At 43.2% G+C, this 18,258-nt stretch overlaps 1 protein-coding gene across 1 annotated transcript in view; it reads left to right on the forward strand.

Moving 5' to 3' along the window:
* Window positions 1-18,258, forward strand: part of LOC134587604 (uncharacterized) — a 107,934-nt gene that overhangs the window by 43,201 nt on the left and 46,475 nt on the right. The window contains exons 2-3 of the mRNA XM_063444105.1: window positions 10,301-10,379; window positions 15,238-15,719. Of these exons, the coding sequence (XP_063300175.1) occupies window positions 10,301-10,379; window positions 15,238-15,719 (561 nt within the window). The remainder of the gene's footprint in view (window positions 1-10,300; window positions 10,380-15,237; window positions 15,720-18,258) is intronic.

Raw genomic sequence — 18,258 nt, forward strand, 5'->3', positions numbered from 1 at the left:
ATCACATCTACCTGGAGAGCCCCAGCAAATTTGTACTGGATCTGTGGTAAGAAAGCCTATTCGGAGTTGCCACAGGACTGGGAAGGGGCATGTGTGTTGGGTATGCTCAAACCATCCTTCTTCTTGTTACCGATTGAAACAGGTGAGACTTTAGGTGTTAAAGTGTATGATGTGAATCATAGGAAGAAAAGGGGACCCATAGAGATAGGCGCCTGGGAAGATGATGAATGGCCTCCCCAGCGTATCATAGATTATTATGGGCCAGCCACGTGGGCTGAGGATGGTACCTTTGGTTATAGAACCCCAATTTATATGCTCAACCGTATTATAAGATTACAGGCGGTGGTTGAGATTATCACTAATGAAACATCACAAGCGCTCAATCTTCTAGCGAAGCATAACACCAGGATGAGGACAGCAGTCTACCAAAATAGATTAGCCTTGGATTACCTTTTGGCAGTAGAGGGAGGTGTATGTGGGAAGTTTAACCTGAGCAATTGCTGTCTTCAAATAGATGACGAAGGGCAAGCAATAGCTGAGCTTACTAGCCATATGGTTAAACTAGCGCATGTGCCTACTCAGGTATGGAAAGGGTACAATCCAAGTAGTTGGTTTGGTAGCTGGTATGAGTGGTTTGGAGGGCTTAAGGCAGTGGTAGGTGGAGTCCTACTGATTTTACTGTTGTGTCTACTCCTACCGTGTCTTATACCCTTAGTAGTTAGGTCTGTGCAAAGCCTGATAGGAAGTATAGCAGAGAGGAAGGCTGCTGCACAGATAATGGCGATATATAAGTATAAGGCTCTAGATCAGGGAGAACCAATGCAAGAAGATGAATGTTGAAGATTCACATCATAAGATAAGTCTGGTCTGGTTCATGGTAACCTGAGGTATATGCAAACCAAGGTTAAGTGATGCCTCAAGTAATTGTGAAATATCAGAGGCATCAAAGGGGGGAATGTGATGTAATTCCAGTAAAATACAAGTTTAGCAGGCTAAGATTGCCACAAGGCATATGTATGTATATGTGTTTGTAGTATCAGCTAGTTAATTACACGTAGCTAAGATACTGTCATCACTGTACTGACCAGGTGCAGGAATGTAAGAACTGGAATTACGCGTCCCTCTCCTTTGTATCAGATGAGCCACGTGGTTAGACCGGATGGATGAGTTTAGACTCTATTCATTAAATAGGTTAAGGGTATGTGTGGGTGTAGTTAATTGTGGGAGGAGCTACAGTGCTATATAAGGAATGTACTCTATGTATTCAGTACTCAGACTTTGCTGTATTTTGGTGACGCTAGTCCCTCTGAGTCCCGATCGGTGATCCAATAAAGAATCTCTTCCTTCCTGAAGAAACCTGTGTCCATCTCTCTGTGCTTGGCTTCCGTCAGTTTCTCCGGTATCAGGAGAAGAGCCGTGAAAGTCACGCCCCCTCCTCCTGACATCGGAGGAGAGGCCAGCCAACTCCACTGGCTGCAGGGAGAGATGTGAGTTGAAAAATCTGAGTCCTCGGCCAGAGGCAGGGGATTCAGATTTTTCATTTTTTTGCTGGATGCAGGCGGCCCTGGGTTTAGGGCGGCCTGGGGGGCAATTGTCCCCCTGCTCCCTTCCCAGCCCGACCCTGTCCACGAGCCCCCACTCAATGCAGCAACGAGCCACCGTTATGCTGGTCTGTAAAAACCATGGTTATGGCGAATAATAGCCGCTTTTAAGCTGATTTGTGCCAGAGCTCTCTGCCAGCACGTCAGACCTGTCCCCATTTATTTATTTTAAAGAATTCTGTCCTTCTCTATCAATTTGTTCCACTTTAAGTGTCCAAAATGTTGTCTTTTACATAGAACTGAAATAAGTAATCTGTTTTACACAAACACTTCCAAAAGTAAATCTTTAGCAAGGAGTAAACCAGATTCGGATCATAATTTCTTAAGATTTTTAATTTTATAACTTCCTGTTTGTGTGTGTCCTCTGAGAATTAAGAAATAAAATGCCTTCATAATGTCCAAATCTCAGACTTGTTTTTTCACATTCCACTTGGCTACAGAAATAAATCGGTCACAAACTGATAACCTGTGTAGTGCTGGATATTTATTAAAAAAAAAAGTCAACGTATTGCAAGGGATGATGATGAAATGCTTCCCTCTCCCAAAGTGAGATTACAAAGCACAAAATACAAACTCAAAAGCCAGAAACACATTATCAAGCCAACAGGGACCCTCGGAGCCTGGCTGGGACCCAGGTAAGCGGGTAAACCGTTTTCTCCCATTACTAGAAACTTGGCTGTGGTACTCCTCAGCGGGCTCTAATGATTATGATGCTTGAGTAACCCTTTAAACCTGACTTGTATAAGCACTTGGATGCCAGCAGGTTTTGTGAACCGTGTATAGAAACTTCTTAAACTGGGAAAAATATTCATTCTATTCCATTCTAACTTTTTATATAGCATTTAGCCCTTCTCTTAGAACTGGTCTTGGGTCTACAACTTCGTACTGATCCAGAACTCTAAATCTCAGTGGAACTGATGTTTTGTGTTAAAGTGGGAAGCATGTCTATAATCATGCTCTAGTGGAAAATTGGGCTTCTGAGGGCATAGTTTGGGCAATTCTATGAAGGTATTCCTCTTATTTAAAAAATGTTTGATTAGAATATCCAGCAATGAGGTTGACTGGAAATCCCAAGGGGAAACAAGATCAAGATCCCAAACGTATCACTTTTGAAGACCCTTGTGCTTCTCTTTTGCCCCATCTCCTAGTCCATTAAAATGGTAGCCAATTCAGTTTCTCTCCTGGGTGTTTTAGATAATGTTGCCACTTAACAATTTTGTTTTTTCAGGACACTTATTCTCTCTGGATACTTTCAAGCATAGTTTGAAAGTGCTGCCTGGTATGTTAAATTGATGCTGCTAATGAAAACTCAAATAAGGGACCGATGCAAGTACCATAACAACTAGAGCTTTATGAGAGAATACAGAATATTATAATGGAGTTGCATCCTTATATCTGATACCCCTGGGATCTCCCACTCATTGTCACGGTGTATTACCCCAACATGCAGAGTTTAGGCTAGCAAGGGAGAAGGCTAGGAAATAACGTATTACTGGGCCTTAGAATGGCCGGACTAAACGTTAGACAGAGAAAAAGCATAATCCGAGACGAGACGAGGTCAAGGTAATGGAGAGACAGCGAAAACAAGAACTAGCCAGAGTCAGGTACATGGTAATCAGTCAAATGGGCAAACAAGACAGGAAAGGGTTAAAGATAAACTCAGAGTCAGATACAGAGCCAAGGTCAATACCAGAATAAATACAATAGATCAAGGAACGCACTAAAGGGCACTGAAACAGAAACCATGATAGGGCAAAGTGGATAGGGCTACGGAAGTTTATATATCCTTAACTAACATTTGATTGGCCCACGTCATGCCTACTCCCCCAAAACATGGGGGTGCCGGAATGACGTGTGCCAATGGGAGCCTAAATCTGCTTTTGGTTCCCATTGCCCCTTTAAGAGCACGCTCGTGACATGATTCGCGCTCCTAGTGCCAGACGGGCAGTGTGACCGCTTATTGTGGTCAGTGTACTCCACCCGCTCAGAAGGGGAGATTAAGCCGCACGCGGCTGGTGTTGAAGCAGAAGTGCTCGAGCCACGGTCACCGGCCGGCCCCCGGATAATGTAAGTACTGCCACACTCATCCCTTTTAGTTTTATTTTATCATTAATTTTTTTTATTTTTTTTAAATTATTTTTTTTGCTATGCTTGCTGTCCGCTTGTACGGGCATTGGTTCTTTCAGAACCTCAGTTTAATGTCTCAAACGTGTTCAGTCATATTTCTGAGTAATCGACAATTCAGACCTTGGAATAGAACACTCCTAGACCTTGATCGCATTCATTTAATATTTATCGATAAATTAAGTTGATGATCTCTTTACGATATTGACAAGATCAGTCACATACTTTTCAATTTGACATTGTAAAAGAAGGTTCTATGCTCTGTTACATAAATAAGAGCAACAAGTCTGCTATGCTTTCAGTTTGGGTTACTCTGCTTCAAATCTGGTCTTCACCTTGAATTCTCACTTAAATAAATAACCATGATAATGTTGTCCTTCAAGAACCCAGAAGAACACTCCAATGGAATAATATGGTGGGTGGTTGTTTGTGGGTTATTTATTTATTTGTTTTAAACAATTTAGTAGATTAACCTCCAATGAGAAAATGCATTTACATATATATATATATATATATATATATATATATAATAATTTGTTTATTTATTTGCATTGGGGTTGTATCTAAAATCCACTTGCAAAACCTGCCGATATCTTGTCTGCAGCCCTTGGAAGCACTCATCGCAGAAATGACCAATCAGAGGTTTCTCGTTGAGAAGTCTCTGAATTTGAGCTGCTGGCTCATGAGCGCACACACAATTTCCCTAGGTTTATCAGTGAGATAGCTGGGCAAGTCTAGGAGTCCTTGGATATAGGGAGAAACAGGCACCTGCTAACAGCGTTCCGGCAATTATTTGTTAAAGTGCTGATTTCATATATAATTCTGCACTTTTATAATCTGAAATTGGCATAACCTTAGAGAAGTCTTATTGGCTTCTAACTTAAAGGAGTCTAAATGTTAATGTATTCATTTCCTTCTGTGCTGGAGAAAGCAGACCAAACCATGTTTAGAACTTGTGCCGAACACTATAAACCTTTCTCCTCCTCACTTTTCTGTAACCTGGTACATGTATCAGTGACCCTTCAAACAACCAATAGGACAATCCATTGGTCAACGTTGTAATGATATCAGGTATAAATGACTGAAAATAGCTCTGTAATAGAGGGACTTTATTTCATGATCTATGGGGTACCTCCATCCTGGCTGTCTCTTTTGAAAGATAACTGTTGTGCATCCCTTTAGTAAGACCCTGGACATCTACTGCCTATAGTAGTCTTTTAAGCTGGTGGGTGGACTTAGGTAAAATGTATTAAGTCTTTACTATGTGTATATTTTCTCCCCTGTCCTGTTTCATGGTGCCCCTCTTGTTTTGGGAGAGGGCTTTCAGGCTAGTCTAAACGGATATGCTACTCTTATGTATCCATGAGACCCACTCTCATTTGCCATTGTTCTCCACCCCTCCCCCTATTATAGAGTAAACATTGTATTTTGTTTGTAAACCTTCTGATCAGTCCATTAAATCAGAATGTGAAAAGAACTCCTTTTCAAGTGGGATCCTGTTGCATCTCATTTACAAAGCAAGTCCTTGGAGACCAGCTCTGCTATGGTTGCGCTCCGAAGGGACCAACAACCAACGGGACAGAATCTGAATGTTCTAGTTAGGACCAGCCTTTCTATTGCCATTACAGGGATGACTTGCAGAGTCTGGTAGAGTTGTGCGTTGTTGCAAGGACCTAATTCGTATAGTAAAGCTTTTTGTAAAAACCTATTATCCTCTTCCAAAACACATACTGTTGGCTATAACGAGGCCTGGCTTTGCTGTGTAATGGGGGAAGGAGGGGAGAGAAAGGTGCACTGATGACACATGACTCCTTTCTGTGCAGTAAAAGAAATGTAAAGCGTTGTGAACCCATTTTAAATGATGATTTACATGACTTATTTCATTTTTTTTTTCTTTGGCTGGAATAAGTCTGTGTTTTTGCCTGGCTGTAAGTACAAAGTCCTGGTTGACGTGTTGGTCCCGGAGGAAGGCAGGCTTCTTGTACAATGCCTGATTGTTTGGAGACATTTTAATTGATGAATGGAACATTTGCCCATGATGAGGTGTGGGGGTTATGACACTTCGTAGACTTGCTTTGTTCTGTGGCAGTTTTTACTGGTATCGAGCGCACCGGCAGGCATTTATTTCGAAAACCTTGTTTACCGTGGTTTTAATGGCACATTCAGCTTTCCAGGAACGTTTTATAAGGTGCAATAAGTAATCTATTAACGGTATTTCAGTGATTGGGAATGCGAAGTGCTTACAAGTCCATAACATCAGAGGGGAACGCTCTGCGGCAGGGACCGGGGCCAGACATCTGTTCCATTCCCATAAAATAGAGGTGTTTTTGAAAACTGAGCACGCTGACTTTTTGCATCAAATATTCGACATTTGGATTTGGAATAGGCCTGTTCTAGGCCTACACTGCCATTCATGGGAGATGAGGTGCAATGTGTTAAAGCCCAGAGCTCTCCTCCTTTTTGACCAGTCCCTCGTACGTTAGACCTCCCTAACTGGATACTTTGTGAGAGGTGGGGGCCCCATGACTGGGGAACAGGTTCCAGCACTAAAATGGGCCGTGACTATGGGAATACTTTGAAGCTATAGGCCACTTGTAGAGACATGTGGAATTGGAAAGCTCTGTATTCTAACCATCGTGGTTTACCAAACATTATGTGTTGTATTGCACAATTAAAGATTGAATGTTCCCTTCTTGTACCATGAGAATCTTCAACATATTAATCCAAGTTCCTGTGTCCCCATTCACCGGGTATAGCAGCACAATCGATTTTATACATGTTCTCATAGTCTTAAATATTACCTTGAATCATTGTTTATTAACTCGCAGGTTTACTAGTATACCAAGCTGGACAACTGTCATAAAAGTTTAACTTTTTTCAGTTTATTACTTTTATTGAAACTTAATGTATGGTTTTTTTTTTGTTTTTTTATAAATGAGGTGTATCAGATTTTTTTTTTTTTTTTTTAGAAAATGTCAAGTTTTTATCTGGCTGAGCAATCATGTTGGGTCAGATTCTGCTATCTGAACTACTGTTATTTACATGGACTGATTTCTAAACACATTTCTTGTAGTTTAAAGACACATTATTTTTTTACATTTTATTATTTATATAACGCCATCAGATTCCGTAGCGCTGCACATTACTGGGAGTCTTATTGCTGCGGAGCTCTGTTATACACACACACACATTACAGGGAGTATTATTGCTGTGGAGCTCTGTTATACACACACACATTACTGGGAGTATTATTGCTGTGGAGCTCTGTTATATATATATATACACACACACATTACTGGGAGTATTATTGCTGTGGAGCTCTGTTATACACTCAGACACATTACTGGGATTATTATTGCTGGGGAGCTCTGTTATAAACTCACACATTACTGGGAGTATTATTGATGTGGAGCTCTGTTATACACTCAGACACGTTACTGGGAGTGTTATTACTGTGGAGCTCTGTTATACACTCAGACACACCAACAATATGGAGCTCCTATAAAAGAGGGACATTCGGATAGAAAATATGAACAGAGGGTTTTGGGCCCAAAATAAGGACTGTCCCTCCTAAATCGTGACACTTGGGAGGTATGCACTGGTATAAAAGGCTCCAGTAAATGTTCCATGTATATCTGTCATCTAAATGGAATCATTATGTAAGTGCTAGTCTGCTAGTGGTGTATTTTCAGTGTGAAAAACAACCCATAGAGGGGGAAAAAATGAAAAATACACTATAGCAAAATGCAACCCACATGCAGATGTATTCCATAATACAGAGCAGGTCTGCCTTTATATCGTGATACAGGTTTATTCACAGCACTCACAATGCATTGGCAGTTATGGCTTCCAGGGTTCACTGGTGGGAAAACCTGTTTAGCCTGGGTTCTTGTGATTCTTATGAAATCAATGTAAGTGTTTGTTTGAACTGTTCTTAGAGAAATTCTGTAAGGTTAGGAATACATACGTGCACTTTTAACATAAACGTGTACTACTCCCTAAAGTTAATACAAAAAAAGAAGCTTTTTACTTACTTTTTGTCTAGCATCGAGACTTTTTTTTTTTTCTTCCTCAAGGCTGTCTTCTTTATCGTCTCATCCAATGCTATGTCTGTCATAGAGAAGCAATGAGGACAGGGAGAGGCACCACACTCCTCCAATCAAATGCTTCTCAGCGTGAAGCATTGAATCCAATGCCTCCCTCTAAGTATTAGAGCAGGGTTCTCAATTAATTTTTCCCGTGGACCCCTCTGACTTAGTGTATCAACATTGTGGAACCCCCTCTCCCTACGTTTTTTGTATGTGTCGGTCTATATCTGTCCAGTGGGGCTGCTAAGCTGCTGGCGTTCAGGCAGCGAGGGAGCAGTGATCTCCATACTCAGCTCCCTTGCGCGGCTCGTAGTGACGTCATATTCCGGCATCACTGCTGTGTGCGCGAGGCAGATCGCTGCTGCCCACTGCTCCCTTGCCGTCCGCGGCCATTTTGTTTTTCGAAATTTTTCGAACCCTATTTGTGTTCTCGCGGAACACCAATTGGGAAACGCTGCATTAGCGGACCTTATGCAAAGTGTGAGGAAGTTGAATGTCACAGAACAGAGTGTGAAGACAGCCACTAGAGGTGTGTTTAGCCATGCAATGTAAACCTTGCGGTATCGACAAAACTGCGTTATTTTACATTGCAGAACGAAAGGCAGGGTGTCTGTAGTTGCAAGATGCTTGATGACTCTAATCCTGGTATAGGATATGAACTGTGGATCCCATCATTCCATCCACATTAAGGAAGGACCACCATACTTATAGCCAAGTATCTTCTCCAGCCTAGCCCTCTCAGGACATGGAATTTCTAACCACAGTAAATGCCACCAACGTGTTTAACGGCTCTAGGTGTTAATTGGAGGGAAGTATAAAATATCCTTTGACTTGTCAAGCAGCTGTCCAAGCTCTGCTGAACAATGAACTCACTATATAGGCAAATAATGTCAGATCTAGTTATAGTGGTAACAATATCCCATTACTGGCAACCCAAAGCCATCCATGTCTCTATCGAGCAATCTTTATTGCGTCATAACATTGCCGCTTTGGGTTACCAGTAAAGGCATATTGTTCCCACTATAAGGAATGAGTGGACATTGTTTGCTTATATCTGGATACTGTTCCGGAGTACTTGCCCCCTTGATTCATACAAGGTAGATCTTGTTGTACAGTGAACTCCAGACACGTGACATCAGTTGACACATACATCAGGGCTCAACAAATCCCAGACGCCTGGTCCCCAATGGTGACCAGGAAATTTGTGCTGGCGCCTGGGATTTGTTAGCCTGTTAAGCCCCCGAGGTGACCGGCTGCCTGACAGTGGAGGGCTTAGGCAGGCAGCTGACAGAGGGATGGGGGCGGTCGGCTCATGTATTGCTGAGGGGGGTGGAGGCAGGCGGCTAATGGAGAGCTGAGGGAGGCAGGCGGCTGACTTAGGGCGGCAGCGAGGGAGCTGTAATCTGCGTGCCTTGCAGTGATGCCGGGATCTGGGTTATGACGTCACTCTGTGTGTACCCTCCAATCACATGGGAAAGGTGTTTTTACTAACCTTTTTCCCCACGCCGTGCTGGTGACGCTGGGGCAACCCGGCCTCCATGGCTGAGATCATCAAACTTGATCTCCGCCAATGCAATGCTTCCCCATAGGAAAATAATGGGAGACAATTACGCATGTGCGGCAAAATGCCACTGCGCCAATGTAACTTCTCATAGAGATGCATTGAATCCATGCATCCCTAAAGGGATCATTAATGTAGGTGCTGCACAGTGTGAAGCACCACTAGAGGCCGTCTGAGTGACTGTCGCTAGAGGTGTCACCAGGCAGCAATGTAAACCTGGCCTTTTGTCTGGAAAGTCAGTGTTTACATTGAAAAGCGTTCAGGGACAGGATATAGACTTTCAAGCAAACTTGTCAAGCCCTGACGTACGTGTGAGATGATATACTTGGTCTATTTGGGGCCCAACACACCATGATGGGGGGGAGGGGGAGAGGAAGGGGTTAAATGAAAACGTTTAATGACAAGCAACAGTAGGAATTAAAAAGGAGAAAGCATAATGGGAACACTATTTTAAGTGTAATCAAATGCTATGAATCAATGTTAATTATCCCCAATGTGCAAAGGACAAGGTATTGCAATGCAATGGTCGTGCCATTGGGCAACCCAAAAATACACCGGAAAAAGCACACAAAACAATAGTAAGACTCTGGGAGAATGGGAAATGGGAAAATACTAAATACAATTACACTTGAACGAAAATTACACTTAAAACAAATGAAAATAAACTGTTACTGAGCTGGGGCCTCCAAAAATAGTCTGGTGGCATTTTAAAGAGCTAACCGTTTTCTTGTGGTGGGAGAACACATACATTGTGCTGTTTAATGTATATATTTACTAACTCGTTTCCATTTTTTTTTAATGCAGTATTTGATGCATGGGTAATGGGAAGTGGACGAGGATTTTTTTATTTTTTTTTAACCAATTTGTGTGAAAGCCAATGATAAGAATTTTCTGTTAGAAATGGTAAGACCTCCTTATTGTTGTAGATTTCATACACCCCGAGCGATGAGGACGACAGTGATGATTGTGAAGGAGAAAATCAGGAACTTGCACAAATTGACAAAGGTAAGGTCAGGGCTGGAACAATCAGATACAATGCTGGGGTTTTCTGATCTACTCTTCGTTTTTGTGGATATCTATTAAAGGGACGCTATGGTCACCAAAACAACTTTAGCTTAATTAAGCCGTTTTAGTGTATAGATCATGCCTCTGAAGTCTCACTGCTTAATTATCTGCCATTAAGAAGTTACATCACTTTGTTTATGCAGCCCTAGCCACACCTCCCCTGGCCGTGACTGACACAACCTGCATGAAAACAAAATGGCTTAATTTTCAATCCTAACTCACTATGGAAGTTTGTATCTCCTACTCTGTAAATTGAACTTTAATGATACACAGGAGGCTACTGCAAGGTCTAGGAAGCTATTAGCAGTGCAGGATATAAGAGTTAAGCAGTGAGACTGCAGGGGCATGATCTACACACCAAAACTGCTTTATTAACGAAAAGTTGTTTTGGTGACTATAGTGTTCCTTTAATATATCGATCTATAAGGAGGCACAAATAATGGGGGGACCTAATATCCTCCCCCCTGGCCCCCACCCCTGAGCGGTGGGTGGGTGCCCTAAACTAGAATAAGGGGGGGACCTAATGTCCTCCCCCCTGGCCCCCACCCCTGAGCGGTGGGTGGGTGCCCTAAACTAGAATAAGGGGGGAACCTAATGTCCTCCCCCCTGGCCCCCACCCCTGAGCGGTGGGTGGGGGCCCTAAACTAGAATAAGGGGGGGGCCTAATATCCTCCCCCCTGGCCCCCACCCCTGAGCGGTGGGTGCCCTAAACTAGAATAAGGGGGGGACCTAATGTCCTCCCCCCTGGCCCCCACCCCTGAGCGGTGGGTGGGGGCCCTAAACTAGAATAAGGGGGGACCTAATATCCTCCCCCCTGGCCCCCACCCCTGAGCGGTGGGTGGGGGCCCTAAACACAAATATGGGGGGAACCTAATGCCCTCCCCCTGGCCCCCACCCCGGAGCGGTGGGCGGGGGCCCTAAACAAAAATAAGGTGGGGGGGGACCTAATGTCCTCCCCCCTGGCCCCCACCCCTGAGTGGCGGCCCTAAATACATATTTAACCCCCCTCCCCCCCCTAGTCACCCCCTCCCCCCAAAAATAAACTCCTACCTACCCCCTCACCCTAAAAATAATGAGGGGGGACCTTTAACTAAATACCTGTAAAAATAAACTTACCATTCAATGTTTTCTTTCTTCTAAAATCTTATTTTTTCAGCCCCAAAAAAGGCTGCGCGGAGCCCTCCATGGGTGAAGATGGATTATTATTTTTTGCGCTCGTTTTTTTTTTTTTTTTAAATTGCGTCGGTTATTATGGATTTTTATTTGCCCTTTTTTGGGGCTGAAAAAATAAGATTTTAGAAGAAAGAAAACATTGAATGGTAAGTTTATTTTTACAGGTATTTAGTTAAAGGTCCCCCCTCATTATTTTTAGGGTGAGGGGGGTAGGTAGGAGTTTATTTGTTTGGGGGAGGGGGTGACTAGGGGTTTGGGGACCCCTAGTCACCTGGGGGGGGGAGGGGGGTAAAATATTCACTTAGTATTGGTAAATTTGGCTGAAAGACCAATTTAGGTCTTTCAGCCTTTTGGTAGATAACTCCCTAATTCCCACGGTATTAGGGAGCTATCTACCAAGCGGCTGCAACAAAAGTCCCGAAATGCTGTAGTTCCGAAGTTCCCAAGTGTCGAAGTGCCGAATTGACGAAGTCCCGAATTGATAAGGTCCCGAATTTCGGAATGCCGAACCGAAACGAATATTTTCCCCATGCACATGCCTACTAGGCAATACTAACGCAGAAATTGCATGAATGCTTTTAAAATGGGTCTTTTCTGGGACGTATCATCTAAACAGAAGTTGCATGAAAAATCTGACCAGACTAATATTTATACAATTTTCAACTCTGTCTCCAATAATTTTATTTTGCCTGGCTGTATATTCACAAAAAAATCATAAACCATTTTTTATGCATTTTTTTTGTTTGTTTTAAAAAAAAAAATAAAAAAAAAATACAACTTTGTAGAATTTTAATTATTTGCCTTTGATTTTCTATCAGGTACTTTGCATTTTGTAACTTTTTTTTTATTTTCAATACAACAATTTCAAAAATCTTTTTATTTTTTTTTATTTTTTTATTGTATCGCATAAAGCGGCACTCTAATGCCGAACTTGCCTTTCCACAATCGATTCTCTCCCTCTCTGGGATCTGTTCTTATTTTTTTCATATCTGATCTAGTTTTCTTTAAAACCTAAAACAAAGTACGTATTACTTAGTTTTATGTATTTTCCAGATGCTTGACCAGCTCAAGTGGGTCAGAGAAATGTTCCCACAATACTCACCCATTCCTCCGTGATCTCGTGATGCCTCCATTCACTATCCCTGATAGTCCTTTCATTTAGACAGGACGATGGTGAAATTACAGAATTTTGTCCTAACAGAATGAGAACAGTGTAGCGGACCCTGGGCAACCAGGCTGGCTACCACTGCTATTACTGAATGAAATGACCAATCTCTCTCCCAATAACTGGACAACACAAAGTTCCAGGGGGTACCAACACAACTTAATTGGCTACATGCGACTTCATACTTTCCCCATGCAAGGGGTGTATCACAGATGAAGACAATGTCCCCTCCCAGGGTCCTCCCCCACCCAGGGGTTGTATAACAGAACCGGGACCCCAATCCCTTTGTCCCTTGTTCCCGCCACTCAGTGTCCCCTCCCAGGGCGCTCACTTCCAGGGGTTCCGCCACTTATCCTCAGGGTTTCCCATCTCCGGTGGCTAGGGGGTCTTCCTCCCATGAGCCTCTGTAACTGGGAGTCCCAGCGTGAGAAAGATTACCGCCTCTGTGACTCCCAGCCACAGAGCCTGCCAAACCGCCATTGTCCCCAAGAGTGTCCCCACCAATCTCACGGACCCCCTCAAATGGTAACTGCCTCCATTTGTGGGGTCCCTGGGTGAAACCAGGCAAGGAAAGTGTCTCTGTTCTGGACACAAATGCTCCCCCTGGCCGCCACTCGTCTATACGTCTATATAGCTCTCATTAATTACTTCCCTTGCGGTTACACACTTCTAATTGGTTGGTGTGAACACTCCAAGGAGCACTAGGGAGGTCCCCGTTCGGGAACTGAACGGGGTGGGAAACCATTTCACGAATGCTCCCCCTAGATGGCGTTCGTCTAACGAACGGGCCGCCACACGCGGAAGCTTCCCTTGCAGTTTGTGGTTTTCACACCTCGTTACGAGGTGTGAACGTTCTTAGACCGCATTCTAAATGAGGGTTCTTGGTGGTCCCCGTTCGGGAGGTGAACGGAACCCGTTCGCATTGAGCCCTCCGGAACGGGGAGCAGGTAAAACACACAAATACAACACAATACAGGGGAAAAAACAGGGGATATCTCACAAATTCACGAACAGGCAGCGGTCCTCCTACAAACAGTTTGTTCATTCATGTTAGGATGACATTTGGTACTTTTAGGTCGGTACGAAATTTCATTAGAATGAATAAAATGTCAATCCGTGCTGCGGCTGCATCTTGCAGCACCTTAGAAGACAGCTCCCTAATTCCCATAGTATTGGGGAGCTGTCTACTAAAAGGCTGGAAGACCAAGATGGGTCATTCAGCCAACTTTACTAATACCAAGTAAAAAGTACTAAACTATTGGTACATAATCTGACCCTACTCGCTAAAGACAATAGGTCCCCACTCCCCGGGGGGACAATAGGTTTCCCCTGCTGCTCATGGAGGGGGGAGACAAAAAGCCCCCCCCTGTTACTTTTGGCCCACACCCGCTGCGCATGGGTGGGGGCCGGAGTGGGAAAACAATAGGTCCCCTCCACTTTTTGTTACTTAGGGCCCTCACCCGCCGCTCATGGGTGGGGGCCGGGGGAGGGGGGACCGTTCCTTTGAATAGCCTCCACTTGCGAGGCACGGGTACTAGGTCGCCGTTAATTGATTCGTGGGGTGGGGAGCTTATTTCTTTTAGAACTGCTCACTGTTTAGTAGACATCCCCCTACTCGTGGTATAGCGAGTAGGGGCATTTGGGAGATTTTAATCTCCCTCGTGCTATTATGGGGGTCATATTGACCCCCATAGAGTGAGGGAGGATATGGGGGGCTTGGGAAGTGGCTGGGAGCACTGCTCCCTGACGCTTCTATTTTTACATATTACAAGGTAGTTCCCTCCTTGTAATAAACTAAACGAACAAACACGACATTTGGTGTTTGTTCGTTTTAAATTTCTATTCATTTATTTGTCTTTCTGACGAATGAATAGATGAAATTCCTGTCCGAATTTCAGACAATAGCGAATGCCCAAGATTTTAACTAGGCATGTGCTGGAATTTCACAGCGCTATCTAGTGTGGGCAAATGACGTGTCCCACAGGGACTTCATCTGCCCACACAAAGGTGGCAGCACCCCGGACCTAGGTCCGGGCAAAAAAATAAAGATTAAAAAATAGATAATATGGAGGATTTAGGGGCATTTGGGTGTGACTAGGGGGGCAGTTAGATGTAGTGGAGTCGGGAGGGGGGGGGTTAAAAGAAAAAACTGGATTCTGCCATGACAGTGCCGCTTTAAAAGACAACGTTTGCGTTGTTGCCCCCACCATATTTAATGCCTGAGGTTTTGTCATAGTTCTACAAATTGAAATTATTTTTTTTGGCTTGTGCTTTATTTAATGAAACATTTGCTGTTAAATACAAAATGGTCTCCTGATTAGATTATTAAAATATGCTATTTAAATGCCTGTACTGAATAACTTCCGTACAGTTTGAGAATAATCATGTTATCGATAGATCCTTCAGGTTGAAACCCTTTGAACTCATAGGATACTCTTGTCTCTTCTTTATTTGTATCAGAAAGAAGACGGAATTGTATCTTGACCCCACTGGCAACGAACCAGCAGCAGAACCAGGAAAACCAGTGCTGTAAAGTGCGTGCGCTGTTCCACCCCATTCTTGACCGCCACAGCTCTGAGGAGGAGCTAGAACGAATCAGTAGGGAATTTGCCGCAGAAAAACGCAAATGGTCGCAGGTCAGCAGACTAAGTTGCCATAGTGACAACACATCATCTAGTGACGAGGAGGTGAAGCACCTTTGCGGAGTGTCCATTAGGCCTGTAGAGCAGGCTGACGGCTTCTGTGGCAGTTCCAGTCCAGTTTTGTTCAGTGCCTCTCCACCGAAAAGACTGCAGTCACGGGCTAGAAACCCAAACTCTCGCCCTATAATATTCACCAGCATGGGGTCCAATTTTGACCAAGGAATGCCATGTAAAAGACACAGACAAGGATATGGTGACAAGATCAGCAGACCAAGTCTTGACTTGGAAAAGATGCAACAGGTAGGTTACCATTATGTGCAATGTCTGCATAATATATATTTACATTTGTAACATGTAAAATCGATCTTGCCTTTTTGGCGAAATCTCTGATTTATCAGCTTTCATTAATGTTTGTTTGTTTTTGTACAATGCGTTACATCATTCCTTACAGGGTCAGTGACACCAAACTCAACATCCATAACTGCTGGGTTTAGTCCAATTCCTGACTGGAGAACTGCAGGTCAGTTTAACCTGAGCAGTCATTAGAGGTTAAAGAGAAGCTGTGACGAAGTAGTGTAGTTAATCTTTTACTTTTTTTTTTTTTTTTTTTTTTTACATGATGGCTTCATTTTTACTTTATTATTAATTAATATAATTTCACCTCTGACATCACAACCACAGTCTGCAATGGCAGAAGTTAACTTCTACACTCCTCACTTAAACTGCGTTCGAGCACGGACAGCTTGTGACTTGCTCGCTTGGTAGTTGGGACAAGATAATTCCCAGTAAAGTCCATGTGTCGTAATTTGAGTTAATATAACATTTGTTGCAATGATGGGTTCATGGGAAAATAAATTATAAAACATAAAGGTTTGAACGTTAATATTTGATGAGATTGATTTAATTATTTAAAATGCAGGTGCCCATTCTTCTTCTTTATGAGTTAGAAGTTGATTGCTTTGTAACTTTTGCTTGTTGCTTAACAATACCCTATACCTCAAAACACTAAAACCTCCATATTAAATATAATTTTTAAACCTCTTTAAAACCTCTGTGGGACTGACCAGGACCCTTCTACTCCCTATACTACGGATGGCCAGCTCCGACATGTTTATAAATATCTGTGAATTACATTTTCCTAATAACTGAAGGCTGAATGAGAATCATAGAAAATAGAGTCCAGAATCACCTGGGTTGCAAGGTGAGAATTCATTGCCCTTAGCCACACATAGGAGTTGGAGTCCATAGAAGCTGCAAGGGGATTATTTCTGCCTTTACTATGCCTGGGGTATTTATGGTATGCACTGTGACATTATAAAAGGGCTGTAGCTCAAAGCTCGGCTCCTTTAGTGAGCCCTTTACCTGGTGGTCCACCAATTAGTGCCTCCCAACTTCTCCATCCAGGGTCTGAGTTGGGGCTCATGGTGACAGCCAGCTCTGTGAGTGCACAAAGTACTGTGACTGGTGATATGGCCTGAAACAGAGCCCTGTAGAACTTGCTACACAATCCTGCATGTGGTGTGTGGGATGCGTGTACATCAATAATTTGGCATTTGGTAGGCGTGGAGCATCTTGCATTTCTTCTAGGGGCTTATTCAATACACTTGAAGTGTGGACAACTGACAAAGGAATTCCAAAATGGAAAAATGATGAACAATCAATGGTTATGGTTTTTAGCATCAGCCTTTCTGGTCAAAAATTTACCATTCCCCTGGCAGTTTCTGCAGCGCCCAATTTAATGAATGATCTTCTGTCTTCAATGGTGTTGGTTTATGTAACTTGGTTTCCTTGGGCAGTAAAATGGCAAGACTCATTGTATTGTGGAGCAGATGTGCTCATGGCTTGTGCTAAAGATCTGTTACTCAACAGGCCTGTACAAATGACATATCATCCATTGAGACTTGAAGTAAGGAGATTTCACATATGGGAGAGTAATGTTTTTTGAAAAAAAAAATCTCAGTAAGAACAATAACGATACAAAATTAACTGCCTAATTATTCTTTGAGATTTTTTTTCTTTCTGGAAAACCAGAATAGCAGATTATTTTTTGCAAAAGTACAGGTCACAGTTTGTTGATCTGAGGATATTCATAGTAAATAATAATTGCAAGATACTATTTAGTTTTTCAGTTCTCTCAAAAAGGAAAGTGCACACAAAAAGCAATCTAAATAATATAAATAAAATTTCAGGGACACCTTGAACTGCTAAAAGATAAAACCAAAAACTCTCCTACCCAAGTCTAACTCACCCACCAAAAACTTTACTTTAAGGGACACTCCAGGCACCCAGACCACTTCTGCCCATTGGAGTGGTCTGGGTGCCAACTTCAACTACCCTTAACCCTGCAACTGTAAATATTGCAGTTTTTAATAAACGGCAATAATTACATTGCACGGTTAACTCTACTAGACAGCCACTAGAGGGCACTTCCTGCTCCATGGCACATGGCATCGCTCAATTCCCCATAGGAAAGCATTGAAAGCATTTTCAATGGTTTCCTATGGAGAACTCTAATGCGCATGCGCGGCATAGCCGCGGATGCACATTAGGTCTCCTCAGCCGGCGGGGGGCGGGATCAGTCTCGCCCACCAGCTGACGTAAGGAAGAGGAGGAGTGGTGGCGACCCGAAACCACCACCGAGGGACATAGGCACTGGTCTCAGGTAAGTGACTGAAGGGGTTTTCACCCCTTCAGCAACCAGGGATGGGGGGGTGGGAGGGAGAGGGGACCTGCAGCAGATTGTTTTCCTGGCACTGGAGTGTCCCTTTAAACTGTGTCAGCCCTATTAGATTACCTGTCATCTAATAGGCCATTCAATTTGTTATAACAAAACGATACA

Source organism: Pelobates fuscus, chromosome 2, assembly GCF_036172605.1.
Source record: "Pelobates fuscus isolate aPelFus1 chromosome 2, aPelFus1.pri, whole genome shotgun sequence".
NCBI classification, from domain to species: Eukaryota; Metazoa; Chordata; class Amphibia; order Anura; family Pelobatidae; genus Pelobates; species Pelobates fuscus.